Below are 23202 nucleotides of genomic sequence, written 5' to 3'. Positions count from 1 at the left end.
ACATCGATAGGGTTTTATTATTTAATGCGTTCCGTGCGACCTGAAGTCGATTACCTGCCGTCATGATGTAGTTTAAAACTGTGCGAAATTATTTATGACCTTTCAAAATGGATAATATTTTCAATGAGTGGATTGATATTACTCGTAACATAAAGTTGAGTCTTTTTATTCGTATATGTAAGTCCCGCAAATTGCTATTGCGCTGCAACCACGTCTCATAACATCGAAATGACGTCATTTGATGTATATTTAATTAAAAAAATATACCATCAGCTCCAAACTTCAGTCTAGTGCTGACGTCACTAAAATGGCGGTCACGCGCATTAGCAATTTGCGTGACTTATATTCGGTTTAAAAAAAATCAATTTAATTTAGTAAGTAAGTATATAAAATAAATTGTTTTTGGATCTCCTCAGACCTGTAGGTATGTAAGTACGTATTTTCTCGTACTTTACAGGTAAGTACTTAACATTACAACTTAAACTTCAACTTAAGACTTTAAGTTATGTACCACCTAAGTAGTAACAAAATTGTAACGTTCAACGATCAAGTAAATTGCGCGACAGGTCGAAATGGCAATCGGGGAGGGAACGCCCCTGCGCTAACCCGGTGCGGGCTTGTGCGGGTGACGTGCGAGGCCTCCCCCCACCTCTTTCGCCGACTGCCATCTCGACCTGTCGCGGACTATATAGGGTAGGCATAAAGTGTAAGCAAATCAAATCGCTTTTCTTTGCGTACATCGATATCATATTGATAACATCTTTTTATATTCTTCACGTAAAAGATCACATCTGTTAGTGGCCGGGCGTGTGTCTCTATGAATAATAAATGCGCCGGGCTGGCCGATTGGGGAAATTGAATTTTATAGTTGGCAACACATTCGAGGACAGATGTCACAAAATGGCCGCGCCCGAGGCTATAATATAACTACCCGCGCGGTAAGGCGTAGTAGGTACAATACGTAATCTAAATGTCAAATAGAAATCAAAATTAGGTCGATTGTATTGTTAATAATTAAATAATCGAAGGGAATCGGACTTTATGTTATTCCTACTGTGGGGTAGGTGTTAGAGCATTACACATTCTCCGATCCGATATCTGAGCAACTGAGCTCACATTCGACATAATTAGTAATATCGTATCTCTGTCGTAGAGCTAGATCTTTTTTCATGCTCATGCAATCTGTGGAACTCATCGACTTATATGTATATTACTTCGTAAGGACAGGGCTATTTAACAAGCAAAATGGCACCGATTCATTGGTCATAAAATGTTAATTTATCACCAATGCAACCTCAGTGACGTTTGGATTTCAAACGGGTCATTCATTAGTATCTAAGAGGTGGCGCTGATTTATTTGGTTCCAAAACCGTGAAAAATTTTGTTCGCTTGGGCATATCTTGTCATTTATATCGATGGTGGAACTAGTTCCCGTTGGATTTTAACGTGGGTTATTGAAGTTGCGGATCACCAAATTCCTAAAAAGACAATTTTAGATGCGTTCCCATAATATTTATCTTTGCAAGGACTATGAAAGGCGGACGCACATTTCATACATTTTCTTCTTATTATAATAGGTAGGTGCCCTACCTATTATTATAATAATAATTTAGGAAGAACATATTTTAAGGTGTTTGCTGTTATAAGTCAAGTCAAATAATAATTAATTCAACATAGGTAATAAATTACACTTTTTGATGGTCGGTTGTTAAATTTGTAAGATTATATTATTATAGTGGTGATAATTTTTACGCGAACTTAAAACTAAAGCTATGAGGGTTTCAAAATCCAAACGCGCCTATAGGTCTTAGAAGAGCCCACAACTAACTCAGCCTCAGCCTATTTTACTCGTAGCATCCGATATCGATAACCGATCGCATCAATATCCGATACCGATATCGGATCGGGAACACGGAAACGCCCGAAACCCGTTTCGTGATTAACAGAGTTAGTTCTGTTTGGACGGACAATTATCGGTCCATTACGAAGAGTACACAATAAGTAACCCATGTTGTACATTAATTATTGAACACCATTCAAATGTCACCGACGAACTAATATTTGTTATTGGTTCTCAGCCACGCGATACTTTATCGTTACACTTAAAATCAATTACTTTTTAATGAAATAGATATTTAAGTGCTTTGCGTTAGTGCTTTTTTTTCTAATTCATAGTTCTCTCTCTCCATAAATATGAGTGATAATGTCGCCCTTTGTTTTTAAGCATGTCCTCATAGAGATAGTAGGATACATGTCCTATATTTTTTATTATTTGTCATAGTATTAAGCAATAATGATGTTTTAAATGAAATAAGCTGAAGGAGTTTTCAGTACAGTTTGACAGAGGGTACTTTATTAAAATGTGAAGAACTGCACCTTTTTAATACGGTAAGTATTTGACAACTAGGTACTTGTCAAATCAGTAACCTTTTATCAAACGTCAAAACGCGCGCTTCTATGAAAAACTGAAATACGACGTCACAATCATTTGACGTGCTTTTTTTAGTTTAATCGATAATTTAAAAATGGTTATTACACTTAAACTAACAAATGAAGTTAATTTTACGTTTTTTTTTTTTTTTTTTTTTTTTTTTTTTTTTTTTTTTTTTTTTTTTTTTTTTTTTTTTTTTTTTTTTTTTAATAGATATAGCGAGCAAGCGAGCAGGCGGGTCACCTGATGTTAAGTGATTACCGCCGCCCATGAACATTTGCAGCACCAGAGGAGCCGCCGATGCGTTGCCGGCCTTTTAGGAATTTGTTGGTCCGCCCCTTGAATAACCCCATGTTATAATCTAGAGGGAACACCGCCGATGGGAGTTGGTTCCACAGTTTGCACGTGCGTGGAAAGAAGGATCTGGCGCAGCGGACGGTCGAAGTGCACCAGACACCCAGATGGTACGTTACGTATTTTGGTAGACACTTTATGAGAAATAATTTATTTTTGACATAGGCAAATACCCAATTTTTACTCTTGTCGTAGTTCCCTTTCATGAAAAACAAAACACTATCTTCCAACTTATCAGATCGAAATCTTTCAAAGCTGGCGCTCTACAATATCTCGTTACAACAATAATTCAATCTGCGACGGATATATTGTCGTTAATTGATTTCCCCTCAGCGGCCATCTCCCTGGGCGCTACTAAGTTAGATAAATTCACGCTATCCGTTTACATCATTAAATTTTATTAGCAACACAATGATGCCATTGGCGAACTACGGGAGGGACTTTTCCGCTGTTAATATGCGACCCTCAACAATTCCAATTTCCTTTACCCTGATTTAGGGTGTGTTTCCACTAGCAGAGACGGCCGAAGAGGATGCGCAAAAAAGACAAACTACATTATTCATCCACATCTTGTATTCGTTCCTTTTCTATACCTACCTTCCTACTTTACTGCTCATATGGAAAAACATATAGATTGCAGCGAGCGGAGTGAAATGAAGAAATGAGATGCGCAAATAGACAAACCACATTATTTAAAATCCATATCTTGTCTTCGCTTCTCTTGTACAAATCAAAATCAAACCAAAATTCATTTATTCACTGTAAGTATGATAACTAGTGTCTCTTATCCTACGTGTGTGACTCTACCACCGGTTCGGAATGAAGATTCCAATGAGCCGGCAAGAAACTCTACAGTTGCTCTTTTCAAGTAATAAAAAGTTACACCATCTTGTAGGCACTGTAGGCTCAGCCTTCCAAGCAACTTTGTTACTAAAGAATTCATCAATTGTATAATAGCCTCGACTTATTAAGTGTGCCAAATCTTATCTCCAGTCTTTTGTGTATTTTATTGCACACGTAGGAAGCTACACCTTTAATAAAAAAATTAACGAATAAAGGTAGTCTTATCGATCTGAAGAGTCTCTCACAAGTCACAGACAACCTTTTGTCTCTCTAATGTCAAAATCTTTTTGATTGTCAAATTGTGGAATTTGTGATAGTAATGTAATAATGATTATTACATTACTATCACAAATTACGTAAACTTAAAACTAAGTACCTAAGTATCAGAGGAAAGACTAAAGAGTTGTTTGTTTGTTGTTAAAAGTTTGCAGGGAGGAGAAGAAATGTCATATCATGTTTTACAGAATACAATTACTTAAGTACTAAGTATGTGTACTTATTCGTTCCAGTTCTGCTCTCGTCCACTTAAGTCAGCACCCCCCTTTTACGTCTTTGTTTCACCTACATGCACGTGCGAGTTCCAACGATATCTAGTGAAACATGACCTTAAGCAGACTTTAAGCCGGCTTTAGACGTATGACGAATTATACGCCGGACGTAAAATAGCGATATATTAGTACGCTAAGATTTAGGTGATTAGGGATGAAATATGTTGCTTCTGACCTCATCTATAGTATCTACAATCATACATATCTACCTACTTAGCTGCGCTAAAATAAGATTTTAGCTAACTAGAGGTATGGTTACATACCAAGGGTGCCAATGGGAAGGTAGTAATGGACTAAGCTATCGCTGATCGTCCGTCCGTCCGTCTGTCGGGCTACTCGGCGCGGGTTGCCTAATCCATACTAATATTATAAATGCGAAAGTGTGTCTGTCTGTCTGTCTGTCAGTCTGTCTGTCTGCCTGTCTGTTAGCCTTTCACGGCCCATCCGTTCAACCGATTTTGACGAAATTTGGAACAGAGATAGCTTGCGTCCCGGGGAAGGACATAGGCTACCTACTTTTTATCCCGGAAATACAAAAACTCGTAGGAAACGGGATTTTTAAAAACCTAAATTCACGCGGACGAAGTCGCGGGCATCAGATAGTTTGAATATAATTAATTATAATGAAAGCTAAGAAGAATCAATTTCAGATTCTATCCTATTCCCAACAATTACTCGATTAATAGAATTCAATTCAATCTTAACCGTAACACATATAAATTGCTCCGCCTAATAGACAAATGGCGTGCGCGACGATTATTAGTCGTGGAGTTATAATCTGTCATAAATGTCAAGTAGAGGCGATGCAATGACGCTATTCTATTCTTGTAGTCCCAGATACGGTGGTACGATTCATCATATTATGATCAAGCCATTGCCGGTTCACTACTGAGAACGGCACCTCGATTGCGGGAAACTTGCATCAATCATTATTACAATCTCAATTGTTCTGATTGGCTGAATTTGTGCGATTCTTGTTGCAACAATGCATTGAAGCCAATAGAGCGAGCGTCAACCAATCAGAGGTGATTGCGATCGTGACTTTGTAGCTGTCATTTTTCCGCAATAGCGCAGCAGGGTCTCTCAGAATATGAAGAGTTTGGCCGTAATCCCTCCACCACGCTGGCCAAGTGGCTGAGAGTTTGATTTTTCAACAATCCTTTTTTAGCGGATGTCTACGTCATAATAGCTATCTACAACCCCAGACCGATCCGTCCAGTAGTTTGAGCTGTGCGTTGATAGATCAGTCAGTCAATCAGTCAGCTTTTGCTTTTATATATATAGATTAACATTATTTCAGCACTTTTTGTATCTACTTTATCTAGTTATAACGTAATATAATTTGTATGTATTTTCAACAGGGATTTCATGATATACAATGAACCAAAAGCTTAATTTGCCATAATCCGCTGAAATAGGTCGAATCTGTATGATGCAACATGCAGCATGCGAAATGCACCGCCCGCCCTCCCACTGCTAACCCATGCAGGGAGAAGCAGCCACTAGGCAAGCAATACGCGCCACCACCACCACGTACAGGGATTTATGTTTAAGAGTGTGAAATAAAAAAGTTTAAATAATTATATGTAGGTTTAGCACGATTAGAATTATATACTTTATTTGTAACCACTTCATAACAAACTAACTCATTATAATTTAATTTAATGTAACTACTAACATAACTAACTCCCGCACAAAATTCAATAGATATAATGTAAATGAGTGAACACTTAATAGGCATATGTACAAACTAGAAATAAGTAGCTAAGTAAAAATGTAAAAGCTGTTTGTGTTCCATAATAAAAAAAAAAAAAAAAAGAGCTTCAGAAAACCTTCAACCAGCTCTTATCCTACCTACCATTGTCATTCCTTCTATCCTAAATAAGTGCTCCTCTATCAGGCGGCCGCTGTCGAAGTGGTCACGCAATCACTGCTCTTTTCGTATAATAAATTCCATGAGTCCACGATGTTCCACAACGGTTGTATAATTGACTTATTAGTTATTAGATACTATAAGATATACCTATGTACTTGTAGTAATCTTCGTAAGGATTTCAATGTCTTAGTACCTATTTCTATTTATGTCCTGTTTTAGTGTTTATTTTTATAAATAACTAGCTGCCCTGGCGAACTTCGTACCGCCTAACAGTCGATTTTTATTTTTTATTTTTTCTCTCCTTAAGAACCATCCCCGTACTTCAAGGAATATTATGAAAAAAGAATTAGCCAAATCGGTTCAGCTGTTCCCGAGATTTGCGATGAGCAACACATTTAGTGATTCATTTTTATATTATAGAAGACTAGCTGCCTCGGCGAATTTCGTGCCGCCTAACAATTTTTTTAATTTTTTCTATTTCGTAAGAACCATCCCCGTACTTCAAGGAATATTATGAAAAAAGAATTAGCCAAATCGGTTCAGCTGTTCTCGAGATTTGCGATCAGCAACACATTTAGTGATTCATTTTTATATTATAGAAGACTAGCTGCCCCGGCGAATTTCGTGCCGCCTAACAATTTTTTTTATTTTTTCTATTTCGTAAGAACCATCCCCGTACTTCAAGGAATATTATGAAAAAAGAATTAGCCAAATCGGTTCAGCTGTTCTCGAGATTTGCGATCAGCAACACATTCAGCGATTCATTTTTATATACAGATAGAAAAGATGTCTTGTAATATCATTGCAATTGGCCTCCTCTATCCTCTTCCATTCGTTCCCGTCCGTCGTTAGCCTGGTTCAGGTATTGCCTGCTGGCTGCCGCCTCAGTGATGTCGTAAGGATTTAGCATTGTTAAATTCCTTCAGCTGAATACTTACTGATTTGAGGTCTACTAAAATCGGTATTTTAATCGGTCACAGACCGGTTTCGCTCTCGTGGACAATACACAAATTTCAAACCTATTTCATCCTTCCTTAGCGAATTTCTACGTCATAAAAGCTATCTGCATGCCAAATTCTAGCCACATCCATCCAGTAGTTTGAGATGTGCGTTGATAGATCAGTCAGTGAGTCAGTCAGCTTTTTCTTTCCATATTAAAACCTAATAGGAAAAAAACGTAGCTTTGCCAGACGTGATGATAAAAATTTATTCAGTGTCTCTAATTATAGGAATACCATCCAGTTTCGTAATTTGGGGCAGGCGGTTCGACGCCTGATTACGCCATGTTTCGACGTCCGGCTGGTTTTCGCAGATTGGATTTCCCGTGTAAACTAGATCCCTCAGTGTTGGACATTCCTAAAAATGTAGTTAACTTTTTACATTCAGCCGAAGTGAGCAAGTGACGCGAGCATGACTGAAACTGGAAATACGTTAGACGGGTGTGAACGAGTCACACGTGATACGTTTTTGAATTGAGTAAAAACTTCTTTAGGCGTGTTGGGCGATCTTGGAATGGATAAAAACATCAAGATCGCGTCAGTGTTGCAATACTGTCGTTGGGAACGTAGGTCACTCTGAGTCAACGCCGCGTCGTAGCATTGACTCGAGTTTTGCACGCTATACATTGCGAGTTTGAAAAATTCTAAATCACTAAAACTACAAAATGAGGCAAATGGTTATTGGTATTGGATTTGTTTAGGTAGTATAACAATTACGCTAGTTTTTGCTAGCGTTCTGGTTACACCCTGTATATTAAAACCTAGAAATATTACCTGAATAGATATTACCTGAGAAACTGTGAAAATACAATACATATAATTTTTAAACTACCTGAAGTCTATTAAATTCGACCCATTCCTTGATCAAATTATTGGACATGTAGAGCACACGTAAGTTTTTCATTGACCCTATGCCTTTCATCTTATCAATTTGGTTGTAACTTATCCACAACTCTTCCAGTGTTTCAGCGACTGTTTCCTACGAAATGTTAGACATACCAACATAAAACTTAGGTACTTATGTAGAACTGCTTATGAAATAAAAATGAAACGAATATGAAATGAAATGGAAATGAGATGAAATGAAATGAAAATGAATAAAGTACCTGTCATTACGTGACAGGTATTTATGTGTATGTATGTATTTATGTTATGAATAAGGTTTTCTAAAATCCCGTGGGAAATATTTGATTTTCCAGGATAAAGCCTATGTCACTCCAGGTCTTTGTTTATACCCATGCAAAAATCACGCATTTGCACCATTTTGCACCGTTGCGACGTGATTGAAGGACAAACCAACAAACCAATAAACCAGCAAACAAACACACTTTCGCATTTATAATAAGGGTACCTACTGATTAATCAAAATTTTAAAATATGAGCGTAAGTAGATAATTTATTCTTCAATGATAAGTCGTAGGTAGGTACAAATAGAACATATTTCATAAACTTACTAAGCCAGCAAAAGATTTTATGTAATTTCTTCCCAATGACAAAATCTTCAAGTTTCTCATGCCAGCAATACCTACTACTTTGTCGATCATATTCGAAGATAGGCTGAGTTTCCTTAAAATAAATTTTAAGCATAAGTAAAGCTACTAGCAGCAGGTACGACAATAGTGCAACGGGTGGGGTTTGAACAGCCGACCTTTCGGATTTCAGTCGAACCTTCGAATTTCCTTTAACCATTGAGCTATTGAGGCTCAATTTGATTTATTAAGGCGATTTTAAGAATAAATGATATAGCAATAGAGCATATCATAATATAGTAGGCACACCGCACACGTGAGATACAATCAATTTAGATTTTAGGGCATGCGCACACGAGGAATTGTTGACCGCGGAAAGCAAAATTCCCTCATCTTTTACTACGGTGATTCGCCGTACTAAAGTCCACCGTGTGCGTTAGGTATGCAAAGCAGTTCTTTTCGTTCTTCGCGGACTATAGACCCAGGTCTGCTCGGCCCTTTAGAATAAGCTGGAACTGCAGCTCGATCACCTTATCATCCGCAGCGGTCTCCCCTTCTCCTTTTCCCACCGCACTATGGTCTCCTTGCACTTTGTTGGTTTAATACTTAGGTACATTTACTCGCAACTAACAAGCGTGGAGAGAGCACCGTCCATCTTCTCTATCGGCGGCCACTGGAACTGCAACTCGACCACCTTAGCATCCGCAGCGGTCTCCCTCTTATGCTTTTCCCACCGCGCTATGGTCTCCTTGCACGTTGTTGGTTTAACACTCACTTACTCGCAACTAACAAGCGTGGAGAGAGCACCGTCCATCTTCTCTATCGGCGGCCACTGGAACTGCAGCTCGACCACCTTAGCATCCGCAGCGGTCTCCTCCTTCTCCTTTTCCCACCGCGCTATCGCCTCCTTGCACGTTGTCGGTTTTAAAGCCATGTCTGATTATATCAAAACCCTGAAAATCTGCATTACAATTTACGATTTTATTACGTATTTTATTTATTTACAAACCAGTAGATAACAAGCAAGCCAAGCGAATCAAGATTAATAGAAATTGACGGTTAGTTGACATGTTTTTGCGGTTATTACAATATTTTTTTATTGGCTAAGAGCACGCTTAGAGTAAGTATAGGTATCTCATATTAAAGGAGTGATAGTATGGTAGGAATCTGTCCTACCAATCCTGAAAATGCGGAGTTAAAACATTTTTTAAGTTGCCTTAAAAACCTTTTGCGTAACCTAAGCTAAGTACTTACTTGAAATAATAATTAAGTATTAGACGTTGGGTCCCAAGGTGCTGGAATGGCGACCTCGCATCGGAAGACGCAGTGTTCGAAGACCCCCCACTAGGTCGACGGACGACATCAGACGAGTCGCAGGGAGCCGCTGGATTCAGGGGGCGCAAGACCGTGGCGTGTAGAAGTCCCTACAAGAGACCTATATCCAGCAGTGGAAATCTATTGGTTGATGATGATGATGATGATGATTAAGTACTTATGCTCGCATTTTTTACTCTTTATGTAGATAAGTTTAATATTTTACGGTACCTACTTATATACCTATCGGCACGCAGGAAGAGAAGGAAGGAGAAGGAAGAAGGATGACCGCTAATTATTATTATCAACCCTTAGCCGATATCAGTATGTTATACTTAATCAGTGGATACTTTAATCAATGATCTTTACAATTAGCTCTCAACACTTTAAACAACCTGTCGGATAAGTCAGGATTTACTTTCATAAACCAGGCCGCATATGTGAAACTAACGATATTCTTGTGTTATCAAATTACATCAATTACAATCATTGTAACTCTCACGTATCGCACATGAAAACAACGTAACACAACCAGATCACCCTAACCTAACCCTACCTAGGTCGCCTCATAAGCTCTTTTGAAACGAAATTTGTGATGAAATCCAATCAGATATCTTTTTTTTAATCACTGTTCGCAATCGCGCAAAAACAGAAAAACTCCCAATGTGAATAATTGTAGATACACCTAAGGTACATATAGAAAGAAGCGCAGAATCCCTGCACTTGAAATTCCGCGTGCAAACATTGGAGGGAGCCGGGAGGGCCGGAGGTGTGAACTGTGAGGGCGCGACGTGATTACCGCCAGCCAACCGGGACGACCCGACCCGCTCCCGATTGTAGGTAAAGCGCCCGAGCGACACGATTTAAAGGGCTGTAGAGTGTAGTGTTCCTTAATAAAGGAACCATTTTATTACGAAACGAGGTAGGTAACGGAATTTCTAACTTTTAACTGCTACTTTTAACTTTTCTAACTTTTTTCCATGAAATTCTATTATTTCAAAAACATCTTTGAAACAAGAAGTTGAGTACTAAGTGCGGTCTATAACCACAGAATATATAATAGTACCTATAAGTAACTATAGGCAAACAGAATGGAAAGGAGACGATCGAAGTGATACAGGGTATTCAAGAACTTGCATAGCCCCAAAATATAGAAAGAAGAAAGAAGAAAGAAGAAGTAGGTACCTACCTACCCATGACGCGACAGGTCGAGATCGCAATCGGGGTGGGGACGCCCCGCACTCCCGCACAGCACAGCACCAGGTGCGGACGAGCGCGGGTGACGTGCGGGTGTGCGGGGCGTCCCCCAAATCTCATACCCCGATTTCCATCTCAGCTTGTCGCGTAAGACACTATGTTTTTTAATCATCGATGTTTCTAATTGAATAACGAATGTTTTTTGAAAACTTTTACGAATTGAAATGTTTTTGAAAACGTGTTTTTATTGGTGGGTGATTCAAAATGGTTAACGCTTACTGAGATTTTTGGCTCTATCAGTTAGCCAATCAGTCAGTCAGTCAGCTTTTCCTTCATAAGACTTTAGACAAGATTCAGCTTTCAGTATTCACGAGAAGATGGCGTCGCTTCATCGGGTATTATAATCAAGTACTTGAGACATATTGAAATTCTGAGTACCTACCTACTTTTAATGTTATTTTATAGAAAAACAAATTAAGGGTAGAAGAGAACACTTTGCGGATGAGAGAGCCAGCGGTCCACGTGCCGGCGCGTGTCCCGAAAGCATTGCTTTATGACGCCTATGGGGTGGAATAAATATTTGTAATCCGAAAAGCTATGTTTATATTATAAGTGCCCCTGTTATGTATGAATAGGATCATTTAAGAACCATAGATGTAATTGATCAGCGTAATGGAACCGGAAAATGTAAGTAGTTAGGTGCGATCAATTTTCTTTTGAAGTTTTTATGGGACAGTTTTATTTTTGTACGCACTAGTTCGCGACAGGTTTACATGGCAATCGGGGTTGGGACGCACCCGCATGTCACCCGCGCTATCCCGCACCAGGTTAACGTGGGGGTTGGGTTGGGTGGGTGACTGGGTGTGCGGGGCGTCCTTTCACTTATAAGATCACAGCGCTTATTACTGCGCCAGAGAGGTACAGTACATAATTCCGATTTAAAAGACATTTACAACTTTTTATCTTTTCTTTTGTATTGTAAATTATTTACTAAGCTCCTAATTTCACAAAATATAGGTAGGTGCCTACTACATTTCTTAGATTAACCACATTTACTCTTCATTTTTAATGCCATCCTAAAAACTCTAACTACTATTCTAATGTTACCCGTTTCTACTGTATAACAAGCGTTCCTTCCTGCAGAACAGCTGCGCAAGTCTGTTTTATATGGTTTTAGAACGCATGTCTCAACTGTCAACCGTCACAACAACATGAAATGTCATAATATGTCAATTGTCATGTCAACGTGTGATTAATAACCTCAAAGTTTAATGTGTGTGCAATAAAAATAAGTTAAAATGGATGATTTACAATTGAATATATCAGTTTTTAAAAAGGTAAGTGTAGTTTTCCGTACTGTGTGACTAAAAATTTCAACTTTTGCTTCGTTTAAGTACGTAATTGTTGTTTTAGAAACCTAAGAAGAGGAATAACAAACCAGAATCTTTGCCAAACAACGCTTCAGACTACAAGTTTAAGCCTAAACCCGACTTTAGCGGTAAAATAATTGCGAGGAAAAGACCCCAAAATACCGGTCCAAAGAAATTTCTATTAAAAAATTCAGACGAACCTCAAAGCAAGGTACCCAAACTGTCGCAATCTACTTCATCAAAGGAACATAATTTAGCATCAACTTTGCGGGATCTCAGTGAAAACACAGGCAAATTTCATGGCAAAAATTATCAGGACATTAATGATGAAATACAGATTAAACAGAAACCTCGTAGTGGGGCTTGGATATCATCTTTATTCAAAAATAATCCCGAAGTTCCTAAAATGGGACAGAAGGCTGTCAAACCATTAGTTGAGAAGGTTTTTGCGGGCAGGACATTTTCAGATTTAAATATTCACCCTCACAGTATTGCTAATTTGAAGCAAAATCTTAATTTGACGGAGTTGATGACAGTGCAACAAAATGCTGTTCCAATTATTTTAGAGGGTAGAGATGTTTTAATCAGGTATGTTATTCTAGGACACATTGTTAGTATTTTATCTGACTTTTGGTTACTATCAACATAATACTGAAAAATTTATTTGAACTAGATAGTTCCTGTGACGTCTGTGTCTGATTCGTAGACGGAGTAAAACATCTTGACAAGGGAACGTTTGCTTTCTCATTCACACTAAAAAGAGAGCACAGATAAAGTTACTAATGTGATAAACAGAGATGCGGCTAACCTATTTTGTCCCTTATCCTGTAACCGATTTTTTTCAAGGAATACAACTTTAGTTGCAAAACCAACTTTGAGAATTCGTGGTATCATTGTATTTCTCGTTAGTTATTTACTTGTTTTCACATAAAAAACGTTTAATACAAATGTTGTTGATCGGTTAATATAAATATTGACTACTAAACAATAGTAAGTGTCGTGTTATTCATCGTTACGACAGACAGACACACTTTCGCATTTACAATATTAGTATGGTTTACAAACATTGCAATAATATTTGTAATAAAATTATTGCTTTATTCTAGGTTTAATCCAATCCTAGAGATTGCATCCAAATTGATTAAGGTTGTTGGTTGAACTGTAGCAACAAAACTGCAGTATCATACAAATATTGATATTTTTTACATGCTTTCTTTATTATGCTTTGAACCGCAGGAGTGAATAGAGTATTTCATAGATTCATTTAGATTACTACTACTATACTCCTGTAGTTCAAAGCATATTAAAGAAGATGCTTTATTTATTAGATCACAAACAGGATCGGGGAAGACTCTGGCATATGCGTTGCCAGTTGTTGAAGGATTGCAGGCGATAAGGCCAAAGATAAACAGACATGATGGTGTTAGGGTTATTGTTGTGGTCCCTACCCGAGAGCTAGCTGTGCAAACATACGAGTTGTTTGTTAAACTTGTTAAGGTAAATTAGTTTAAAATATGTGTAAACTAGCTGATGCTGATGCCCATGACTTCGTCCGCGTGGAATTAGGTTTTTAAAAATTGATTTTCCGGGGTAAAAAGTAGCATATGTAACGCTCCAGGTCTTTATCTACACCCATGCAAAAAATCCGTTGCGACGTGATTGAAGGACAAACCAACAAACCAACAAACAAACACACTTTCACATTTATAATAAGGGTACTGATAATTGCTTTGTAGTCTGTAAAAAATTACTTCTGACGCGCCATTTTAACTCTATGGGTCAACAGCTGTCATGTCAAAAGTACAGTTCGCCTTTAAAATAAGGGCTCAAACTAACAAACTACCAAAAAAAAAAAAAAATTAACTATTTTGTAGATATTCAAAATTTAACTGTACAACAGCTCTCACCGAACAATCTCCTTCTGGCTTCTCCATAAACGTGACACTGGCGAAACACTCTGTGCCCAGCTGGCACACCTAAAAGCCAATAATTGGGAATTGAATTGAAAATAAGGGCTATCTATAATCAATCATACTTTTGACATGAGATTTGACACAAAAAGTTAAAATAGCGCGTAAGGAGTCAATTTTTGACATTATACTAGAGTTTAGCTTTATGACAACTTCCCTGGCATAGTGTTAAGCACTGTGGTCCTTACTGGGAGTGGTCCTTATTTATTTACTATATTAATATTGTTTACCCATAGCCCTTTATCTGGATAGTGCCTGGTTTACTGAGCGGCGGTCAAAAGAGGAAAGCAGAGAAAGCCAGGTTACGAAAGGGCCTCAGTATATTAGTTGGAACACCTGGTCGTATTAATGATCACTTAAGACATACATGTTCATTAAATTTTGCTAAAACTGGGTGAGTTAATTAGTATAAGTATTTATTTACCTAGCTTATGCCCGCGACTTCGTCCACATGGAGTACACAAATTTCAAACCTCTGTCTTACCCCTTTAGGGATTGAAATTTCAAAAATCCTTTCTCAGCAAATGTCTACGTCATAATAGCTATCTGCATGCCAAATTTCAGCCAGATCTGTCCAGTAGTTTAAGCTGAGTGTTGATAGATCAGTCAGTCAGTCAGCTTTTCCTTTTACATATAGATATTTAGATAATTAATAACTATTATTGGCCCAGGGGCAAACAGTGGCGAATTTTTCGATAAACGACGTTACTTAAAATTGACGTATAATATTAGTGATGTATAAGAATTATTTGTTTAATATTGCATGGTAGTTTTGGTGCATAATATTATTAAGTACTAGGTAATAACCCAACTTTGTACAGGTTTAGAAGGCATAAGGAAATACATACACTAACATAGATTGCAACTTTTTTATAGTCTTTGTAGATAAATAGCATTAAAACGAATGTAATTGTAAAACATGTAGGCTATTGAAGGTATTGTTTTATGAATTTGTATATATTTTTATATAACTTTTATATATTTTTATATATCGTAGATGCCTTGTACTGGATGAAGCAGATAGATTATTAGACATGGGCTATGAAAAAGATGTTGCTGCTATTGTAAAAGCGATTGAAGACCACAAAAAAGCAGCCACTTATGACCCCCTTGCACTTATAAAACAAACTATTAGTAAGAAAACTGATGATGATGATGATGATAATCAAGACAAAAAAGTTGAGAATTGCGAAGACAAAATAGAACCTGACATTGAACATCCTTTGACCAAAGTATTTTTGTCTAAAGAGAGACAAACTATACTTCTCTCTGCTACACTAACAAAGGTATATGATATTTAAAAAAAAAGTATAAGGCATTCCGAACCAGCATTTGACGATTCAAAAGTACTTGTAAAAGTTTAATTTAATAAAAAAATTATTTAATATTATTTAGTGTCTTGCAATTTAAAATTCATGTTCTGTCCGTTTTTAGCAATGTTAAAAAGAAAGAGATGAATATACTCTAAATTTAGCTAAGAGAAAAACAAGACAATGGGGTTGATTCTCTTGTACACAATCTCTAAACTAAACTAAATTAACAGGTCTAAATCTATTGCTATCCTTTTCCACAAGCAACATTGTGAAAGGAATAGCGATAGATTTAGACATGCCATTTTAGTTTAGTTTAGATATTGTGTACAGTGGAATTAGCCACAATGGCGCCGATTCTGTTGTCTTTTTCTAAACTAAATTTAGAGTATCTGCATCCTTTTCTTTTTAATAATGCTAAAAAAGGACAGAACATGAATCCTACATTTAAAAAGTCTAAATTTTAGTGCATGGTACAAATTTAAACAATAGGCTCGCGACTGGCAGCCAAAGTCACGCGGTTTGACAGCTCTAAATTAAATTTAAAACTGTCAAACTGCGTCTGTCATTTTCATATTAAATTAGTAAGAAGAGTATGCAAACACTCTAAAATTAGGTTGTGCTTAGAATCAGTACCATTGGATTCTATTCTTTAGGATTAAGTAAAGAAACTGTAATAAAATGATTTTGTTGCCTTTAGGCTGTCGAAAATTTAGCGGGAATAACCATGCAGGACCCTGTATTTATAGATACATCTGACGGTAAAACACTTGTCGCTGATTCTTTAAAGCTAACCAAATCAACTGAAAATGTTAAATTAGGCGATCTAAATGTTAAATTAGATCACCAATCTTTGGAAAGTAAAAAGCAGAATAATGTTACTGAATCAGAGAAAATGGTTGGTACTAAAAAAGAAGTAAATGATGAAAAAGAAGAAAGTCGATCAGGTAGTTATTATTGTTTCATTTCATTAATTTAAATGGGGTTTGAATATTTTAGTATGGAGCCTGGCCTATCTAGTAGTCCGCCAATTTTCTTTTTCCAAAACAGCGGCCACGCATAAAACCAGTATCAATCAATAGCTGGCATTAATACAAAACAGGATTGTACGAGACAAAACCTTCCAAAGTGTCACGTTTCTGAGATATAAGCTATCAAAGTTGTATACTGGTAGCTAAATCTTGTACTGATGACGCTACAGGAGATTGTGACGTCACACTCTAGGAAATTTTGTCTCATACAATACTCGTTTGTATTGATGATGATGCTATTGATTAGCATTTATTTATTTAATTAGATCCAAGTTTAGCCCTTGACTGCAATCTCACCTGGTGGTAAGCGATGATGCAACCTAAGATGGATTCGGGCTAACTTGGAAGGGGTATGGCAGTATTTATTAAACCCATACCCCTTTGGTTTCTATACGGCATCGCACCGGAACGCTGAATCGCTTGGCGGCACGGCTTTGCCGGTAGGATGGTATTCAGCCAGACCAGACCAAACCAGAAATTTAGAAATTATAAAATTCCTGACCCCTGCCGGGAATCGAACCCGGGACCTCCCAATAACAAGACCACAGCGCTTACCTCAGTGCGAGGGAGCTCGTCAAAATATATGGCCTTAGTATAGGTTTTATGTGTGGTCGCTATTTTGAAAAAAAAAATAAGATAGCGGACTATTAGGCAACTCAAAATCTTAAAAGCCCTTTTCTAATGTTAGTAATATATTCAAATTTTTTAGGTCTAAAAGCTTTCAATGGATCTAAACACCCTGAATTGTTTAGTACCACTAATAAAAATGAAGTCCCAGTTAAAAACACAAAAGTAGCTGATGTTAAACAAGAAACAGAAAGTGATAGTGATTCCGATTATGAATATTTTAAAGTTCAAAAAGAGATAGAAAATAAAAAAGATAAAGAAGAAAAAGAGAAAGAAGAAGAAGAAGAAGAAGAAGTTGAAGAAAAAGATATTCCCGAAAGTAAAAATACCTTTGTACAAGCCATTAAAACAGCTATCGTGGAAGACGAGCTTATATTGCCAGCTTCAGTTAATCAGACATTCCTTGTTATACCAATGAAGCTTAGATTGGTAACATTATGCTCCCTTATAGTAGAGCACTGTGTACTAAACAAAAAGGGAGGCAAAATGATTGTTTTCATGGCAACTCTAGAAATGGTTGACTATCATACAGAATTGATTGAGACAGTTTTAACTGGTAAGGATGGTAAAAAGAAAAATAATAAAAATAAAAAAGCTAAGAAAAGAAAGACTAACAAAGAACAGGGAAGTGATGAGGTAATTATTTAATTTTCCGTTTTTAATATGGTCATGATATTCAATGTTCACCTGAATTCAAATAATCTGAGAAATCAGTGGCCCTACCGCGGTTGTTTGACAGCTACAATGTCACGATCGCAATCATCTCTGATTGGTTAATGCTCGCTCACTATTGGCCACAATGCATTGTTGCAACAAGAATCGCACAAATTCAGCCAATCAGAACAATTGAGATTGTAATAATGATTGATGCAGGTTTTAGACAATCGCCCTATAGGTCATGTGGGGTTTCTACCACTGATTTTCTTGCTAGTTCTTCTCGGTGCGAAAGGCAGTGTGGATGGATTTGACGATTCAAAAATACTTGTAAAAGTTGAGTTAAATAAATAAAAAATCTTTTTCCACCCACTAAAACACCCTTATCCTGGAGGATGCACTCTCCTGGGCTCATACAAGCAATTGGGCATCAGAAAGATCGGAATTCGAGATAGATTATTTGGTCCCCTAGGGATAAAAAAAATATCAGTTTGCTTATTGCTAGAAAAGACAAAATCCTTATTCTGAAATTTTCTAGGACGATTCGGCATCAAAAAGAATCAGAATTCGAGCTAGATCATTATGAGACGCCACCTAGTATCTCCCCAAGGGATAAAAACTTATCACAGTTTTCTAGAAAAGATAATAATGGGGCTAATTCACACAATCACACACACACACACACACACACTCTACACAATCTCTAAAGTAAACTAAAATGGCACGTCTAAATCTATTGCTATCCCTTTCATAATGTTGCTTGCGGAAAAGGATAGCACTAGATTTAGACCTGTTAATTTAGTTTAGTTTAGAGATTGTGTACAAGAGAATCGGCCCCATTGTTCCTTATTCTAAAATTTCCTAGGACGATTCGGCATCAGAAGGATCAGAATTCGAGATAGATTACGAGGCGCCGGGCGAGGGCGGCCTAGTGCCACTCGATCTGGATGTGTTCAGCTTACACGGCTCAATGCCGCACGAGCAGCGGATAGAAGTGTTCAAGCAGTTCCGTGCTGCAAAGAGAGGACTGCTTATTTGTACAGTGAGTATGAAACAACTTATCTAGGTATATCTAATTGAATATTGTTTAACCTTTAATGACTTTAAAAAGTTTTTAGACTAGTAAATTAAGTTTTCACAATAATTAAAGTTTTTGGATTAATTATATTATTATTCTTAACTAGCTGCCGCCGAACTTCGTTCCGCCTAACAGTCGATTCAAATTTTTCTAATTTTTCTCCGTAAGAACCATCCTCGTACTTCAAGGAATAGTATTAAAAAAGAATTAGCGAAATCGGTTCAGCTGTTCTCGAGATTTGCGGTCAGCAACACATTTAGCGATTCATTTTTATGTATAGAGATAAAGATGTCTATGTAGATTGAACGTTACTACGCGAAAAAGATGTAATCTAAAAACTTTGTTATCGGTTGCATTCTTTTCGCGTAGCAACGTCCAATGCTATCGTCAAACAACCATTGCTGGTTCGTCGAAAAAGAATCCAGGTTTATTTTTGTGTGTCTAGGACGTAGCAGCAAGAGGGTTGGATTTGCCTAAAGTGGACTTAGTGCTGCAATACTGCGCTCCGGCTTCCGCTACGGACTACGTTCACAGGTATTGTATAAACCGGCCAAGTGCGAGTCGGACTCACGCACGAAGGATTCCTACCATCACTACCCATATTATAAATGCGAAAGTGTGTTTGTTTGTTGGTTTGTCCCGTTTTACCCTTTGGGTACGGAACCTCAAAATCATGAATGCGTTATTTTGTGTCCATGACAGAGTAACGGTAGTTGAATTTTTAGGTGTCAGTTGACACGTGGCCTTCAGTATATTTTATAATCCCCGGCAGAAATAATTACATACACAAATTCACGCTCTTTTATCATTTACATAATTTTTGATTGTGTAATAGGTATGCTTTATTCAAGAGCATAGGGGGCGTCCATAAATTACGTGATGTGTTTTTTTTTTAATTTTCTGTGCCCCCCCCCCCCCCCTCCCCCCCCCCCCTAGGTGAGATGTCGTGAGATTTTATTCAAACCCCTCCCCCATCCCCCAATCTCTCGTGAGATTTTTCAAAATGTGGATTTCTTACGTGAACGCGTTGGATTGTTATTGTAAAAAGAAAAAAAATTGCTTCGTGCTTTTATTTACGACTAGTTGATATTGCTGAGAGTTATAAGTGTAATAAAAATTTAACAATAGAATACTTAAATCGTATTACGATTACGCATGTACAATCTGGATTAAATGGACCAAAATAGTTTTTTTTTTGTTTCAATCAGAAAAAAAACTCTCTCCAACGTAAGATTAGATGAGATTTGACTCGACCCCCTCCCCCCTTAAACATCTCACGTAATTTATGGACGCCCCCATACATACTTTTAATAGATTTTTTAGTGACTATATACTTTTCAGGAGCATACTTTTTTTTAAAAGTTGATGTGTTGAGAAGGAGTTAAGCGATATTAAGCAGAGGACACTCTATTGTAAAACATTCGTAGGGTAGGGCGGACGGGTCGCGCGGCGCAAGTGGGTGCCGCTGTGATGTTCCTTCTGCCGAGCGAGGCAGAATTCGTGAGGCATCTGGAACAGAAGCGTATAAGGTGAGTTGACTTATTAACTTTAGCGGAACCTACATTCATCGAATGATTTCTCTTTAAAATAACTGGGCAAGTGCGTGTTCACACAGGTAGGATTCCGTAAGTATTGCTAAAAACTTTGACGGTCAATGTGGCTAATTCTCTTGTACAAAATCTCTAAACTAAAATGGCACGTCTAAAACTATTGCTATCCCTTTCATAATGTTTCTTGCGGAAAAGGATAGCACTAGATTTAGACCTGTTAAATTAGTTTAGAGATTGTGTACAAGGGAATCTGCCCCATTATTTCGTTAACGGTGTTTTTATTTTCAAAAACTGTCTAAAAAACCTCATAAGGATTTTGAAATACTTATCGAACTAGGTATCTGTTGAGGGGTACCTATACCAAAACATTTTTCGGCGTTTTTTTCAGGAGGTAGGTACGAGTAGGTCTCTAACCTCTAACCTACCTAAACTAAACTCTAACCTACCCTGAACTTCTTTTTTTTCAATATGCCTTTGTGTAGCGTAACAGATTTCTATGACTGACTCGAGATAAAATTATCACGTGATCTCTCAAAAAACCTGCGTGGTATTTTTTGGAGACGCGGCGCGTTGCACATCGCGTGGTGCGTTGCGTCGCGCGTCGAACTGCGCCATACAACAAGCAAACGCTTCTGCAAAAGCGCTCTCATACTTTGCCATATGTTGGAGTTAACAGCGCGCCTCCAGAAAACCATACGCACAAGTATCCGCCCTGATTGGTCAACTTTTCGGTTTTCAATCAGCTCTTTATATTAAAACCGGTAATATTGTGCATAGGTTACGGCAATCGGACGAGTCGCGAGCGTTGGACGCGTTGCAGTCCGTAGTGCCCTCGGCGCCGACGCGGCAACGCGCGGCCATCGCGGTGCAAACCAAGCTCGAGTACACCGCGCACAGCTCCAGGGAGTGGCTGGCGAGGGCTAGCAGAGGTGTGTATACAGGCTGAACCAGGACGCTGGCAAAAACGAAGACAGGTGATAGGTAGTACCACGGAGGAGAGATATAAGGGGAGTTGCTGGAAGAATGAATTTGTATGGGACGCGCTGTCCCCAGTTAGGGGCTAACGTCACATTCCAGCGTTTCATAGAATATCTAAGTGCGCGTTTTGACGTTTGATAAAAAGTTACTGATTTGACTAGTTGTCAAATACCGTATTGATTTATTTGGTTCCAAAACCGTGAAAAATTTTGTTCGCTTGACCATATCTTGTCATTTATATCGATGTTGATATCTCTATTTTTCTGGTCCAAGCGTTCACATCATGGGTGCGTTTCTACTCCGGCTACCCGCGCGAAGTCCGCCCGTGGCTGGACGCTCGACTCCTGCACTTGGGCCACGCGGCTAAAGCCTTCGCACTTAGAGAAACTCCCGGGGCACTTGCCAGGCGCGCTAGATCTGACCCGAAGATGCAGAAGGAGAGGCCCACTAACCGATTGACGATACATGATGAGGAAGAAAAGAAACGGCCTGGGTAAGCTTGTTTTATAAAGCGTTTGAATATTAACGGAGTCGTGGATATTGCTGCATTTAGATCACTCACACACGCACAGAGTAGAGCAGCTAGGAGCTGCATTTTCCTATACTCGCGCGGTGCACCTTTACAACTACCTTGGCATAGTGGTAGACCGCTAGCTGTGGTCTTATAAAAAGATTCTAGCAGGGTCAATTTGGAAACTCATAATTTCTGAATTGCCTGGTCTGGTCGGCTAAGCAATTTTGCGTTCCGGTACGATGCCGCGTAGAAACTATAATTAGGGGGGGATAAGTTTCGTGAAAACTGCCTCTTAATCATGCTCTCTTCAAAACATCTCTTCTAGGTAAGCTCGTTTCCATCTTAGACTGCATCATCACTTACTAACAGGTAAATCGCAGTCAAGGGCTAACTTGTATGTAAAAAAATAATATTCATGAGTTCACGTCAGCATTACGTTCAAACGACGTTCAGCATTTCTTTGATGCGATCGATCGATAGGGCTTATACGCATTTTAAGTATTGAAAAAAAATCCCCTTTTTCATCTCTACGGCTCAGTCTATTCTTGCGCCACTTGGATCATCTTTAAGATCACTTTTAGACTGCTAAAATATCATGTTTTTCTACAGGTTCCCGAAAATGAAAGTGGGTGTGTTCGCACACAAAATTGTCAACAAGCAAAGCTCAATGCATACGGCTAGTGAATTTGATAGTGGCTTACCACCAGTCGACAGTTATACCAAGAAGTTCAAAAATAATTAATAACTAATAAAGAATAATTAGATATCTACTTAAATCTTTATTACACGCTCTTGTATGCCATTGTAAATAAAATATTACGTTGAATATTCTGGTTGTTATTATTTTCTCTACGTCTTTTATAGACGACCTTAGGCTGAGGCAATCACACTAAAGGCGGGGAATCTCATTGTCATCGATATTTTAACCACAATTTTCTTTCTCTTTTATGAAGGCCTAATATTTTATCAATCACCATTCGTTTTAAGCGAATAATTATATCTGAATCTAAAATTCTGTACCCTAGTTCTCGAGTTATGATAACAAAGAGCTGAATTATAATCGCGGTTAACTTTATAATATTCAACAAAC

The 23202-nt window shown here is 38.0% G+C and overlaps 2 protein-coding genes across 3 annotated transcripts; one reads left to right on the top strand and one right to left on the bottom strand.

Moving 5' to 3' along the window:
* Window positions 1–7257: 7257 nt before the first annotated feature.
* On the bottom strand, window positions 7258–9466 carry LOC117997128 (dynein axonemal light chain 1-like). The gene is made up of 4 exons (XM_034985303.2): window positions 9299–9466; window positions 8505–8616; window positions 7883–8029; window positions 7258–7408 (listed from the first exon to the last, which is right to left on the bottom strand). The coding sequence occupies exons 1-4, from the start codon at window positions 9451–9453 to the stop codon at window positions 7259–7261; spliced, it is 564 nt and encodes a 187-aa protein (XP_034841194.1). The 5' UTR covers window positions 9454–9466; the 3' UTR covers window position 7258.
* Window positions 9467–12243: 2777 nt separating this feature from the next.
* On the top strand, window positions 12244–22940 carry LOC117996839 (ATP-dependent DNA helicase DDX31-like). 2 transcript variants are annotated; one of them, XM_034984975.2, is made up of 13 exons: window positions 12244–12367; window positions 12444–12988; window positions 13729–13897; window positions 14607–14764; window positions 15368–15656; window positions 16381–16627; window positions 17421–17974; window positions 18858–19034; window positions 19516–19604; window positions 20498–20599; window positions 21398–21549; window positions 21872–22091; window positions 22722–22940. In XM_034984975.2, the coding sequence occupies exons 1-13, from the start codon at window positions 12329–12331 to the stop codon at window positions 22852–22854; spliced, it is 2874 nt and encodes a 957-aa protein (XP_034840866.1). In that variant the 5' UTR covers window positions 12244–12328; the 3' UTR covers window positions 22855–22940. The 2 variants fall into 2 exon arrangements, with proteins under 2 accessions (XP_034840866.1, XP_069354076.1); XM_069497975.1 differs by having other exon boundaries at window positions 12276–12373; window positions 12453–12988.
* Window positions 22941–23202: the final 262 nt, after the last annotated feature.

The sequence above is a fragment of the Maniola hyperantus genome, chromosome 4 (assembly GCF_902806685.2).
Source record: "Maniola hyperantus chromosome 4, iAphHyp1.2, whole genome shotgun sequence".
Lineage (NCBI taxonomy): Eukaryota > Metazoa > Arthropoda > Insecta > Lepidoptera > Nymphalidae > Maniola > Maniola hyperantus.
Note: the sequence above shows the minus strand (reverse complement) of the source record. Positions and strands in the feature narration are given on the sequence as shown.

Bases quoted from the DNA above. Each gene is read 5' to 3' on its own strand.
- LOC117997128 (XM_034985303.2), bottom strand. From the start codon at position 9,453: ATGGCTTTAAAACCGACAACGTGCAAGGAGGCGATAGCGCGGTGGGAA. The intron at 8,030-8,504 runs GTAAGTTTATGA...AACATTTCGTAG, and splicing joins TAAAATCTTTTGCTGGCTTA to GAAACAGTCGCTGAAACACT. The intron at 7,409-7,882 runs GTAGTTTAAAAA...CTACATTTTTAG, and splicing joins TCGAATTTAATAGACTTCAG to GAATGTCCAACACTGAGGGA.
- LOC117996839 (XM_034984975.2), top strand. From the start codon at position 12,329: ATGGATGATTTACAATTGAATATATCAGTTTTTAAAAAG. The intron at 12,989-13,728 runs GTATGTTATTCT...TTTATTTATTAG, and splicing joins GGTAGAGATGTTTTAATCAG to ATCACAAACAGGATCGGGGA. The intron at 17,975-18,857 runs GTAATTATTTAA...AAAATTTCCTAG, and splicing joins AAGAACAGGGAAGTGATGAG to GACGATTCGGCATCAGAAGG.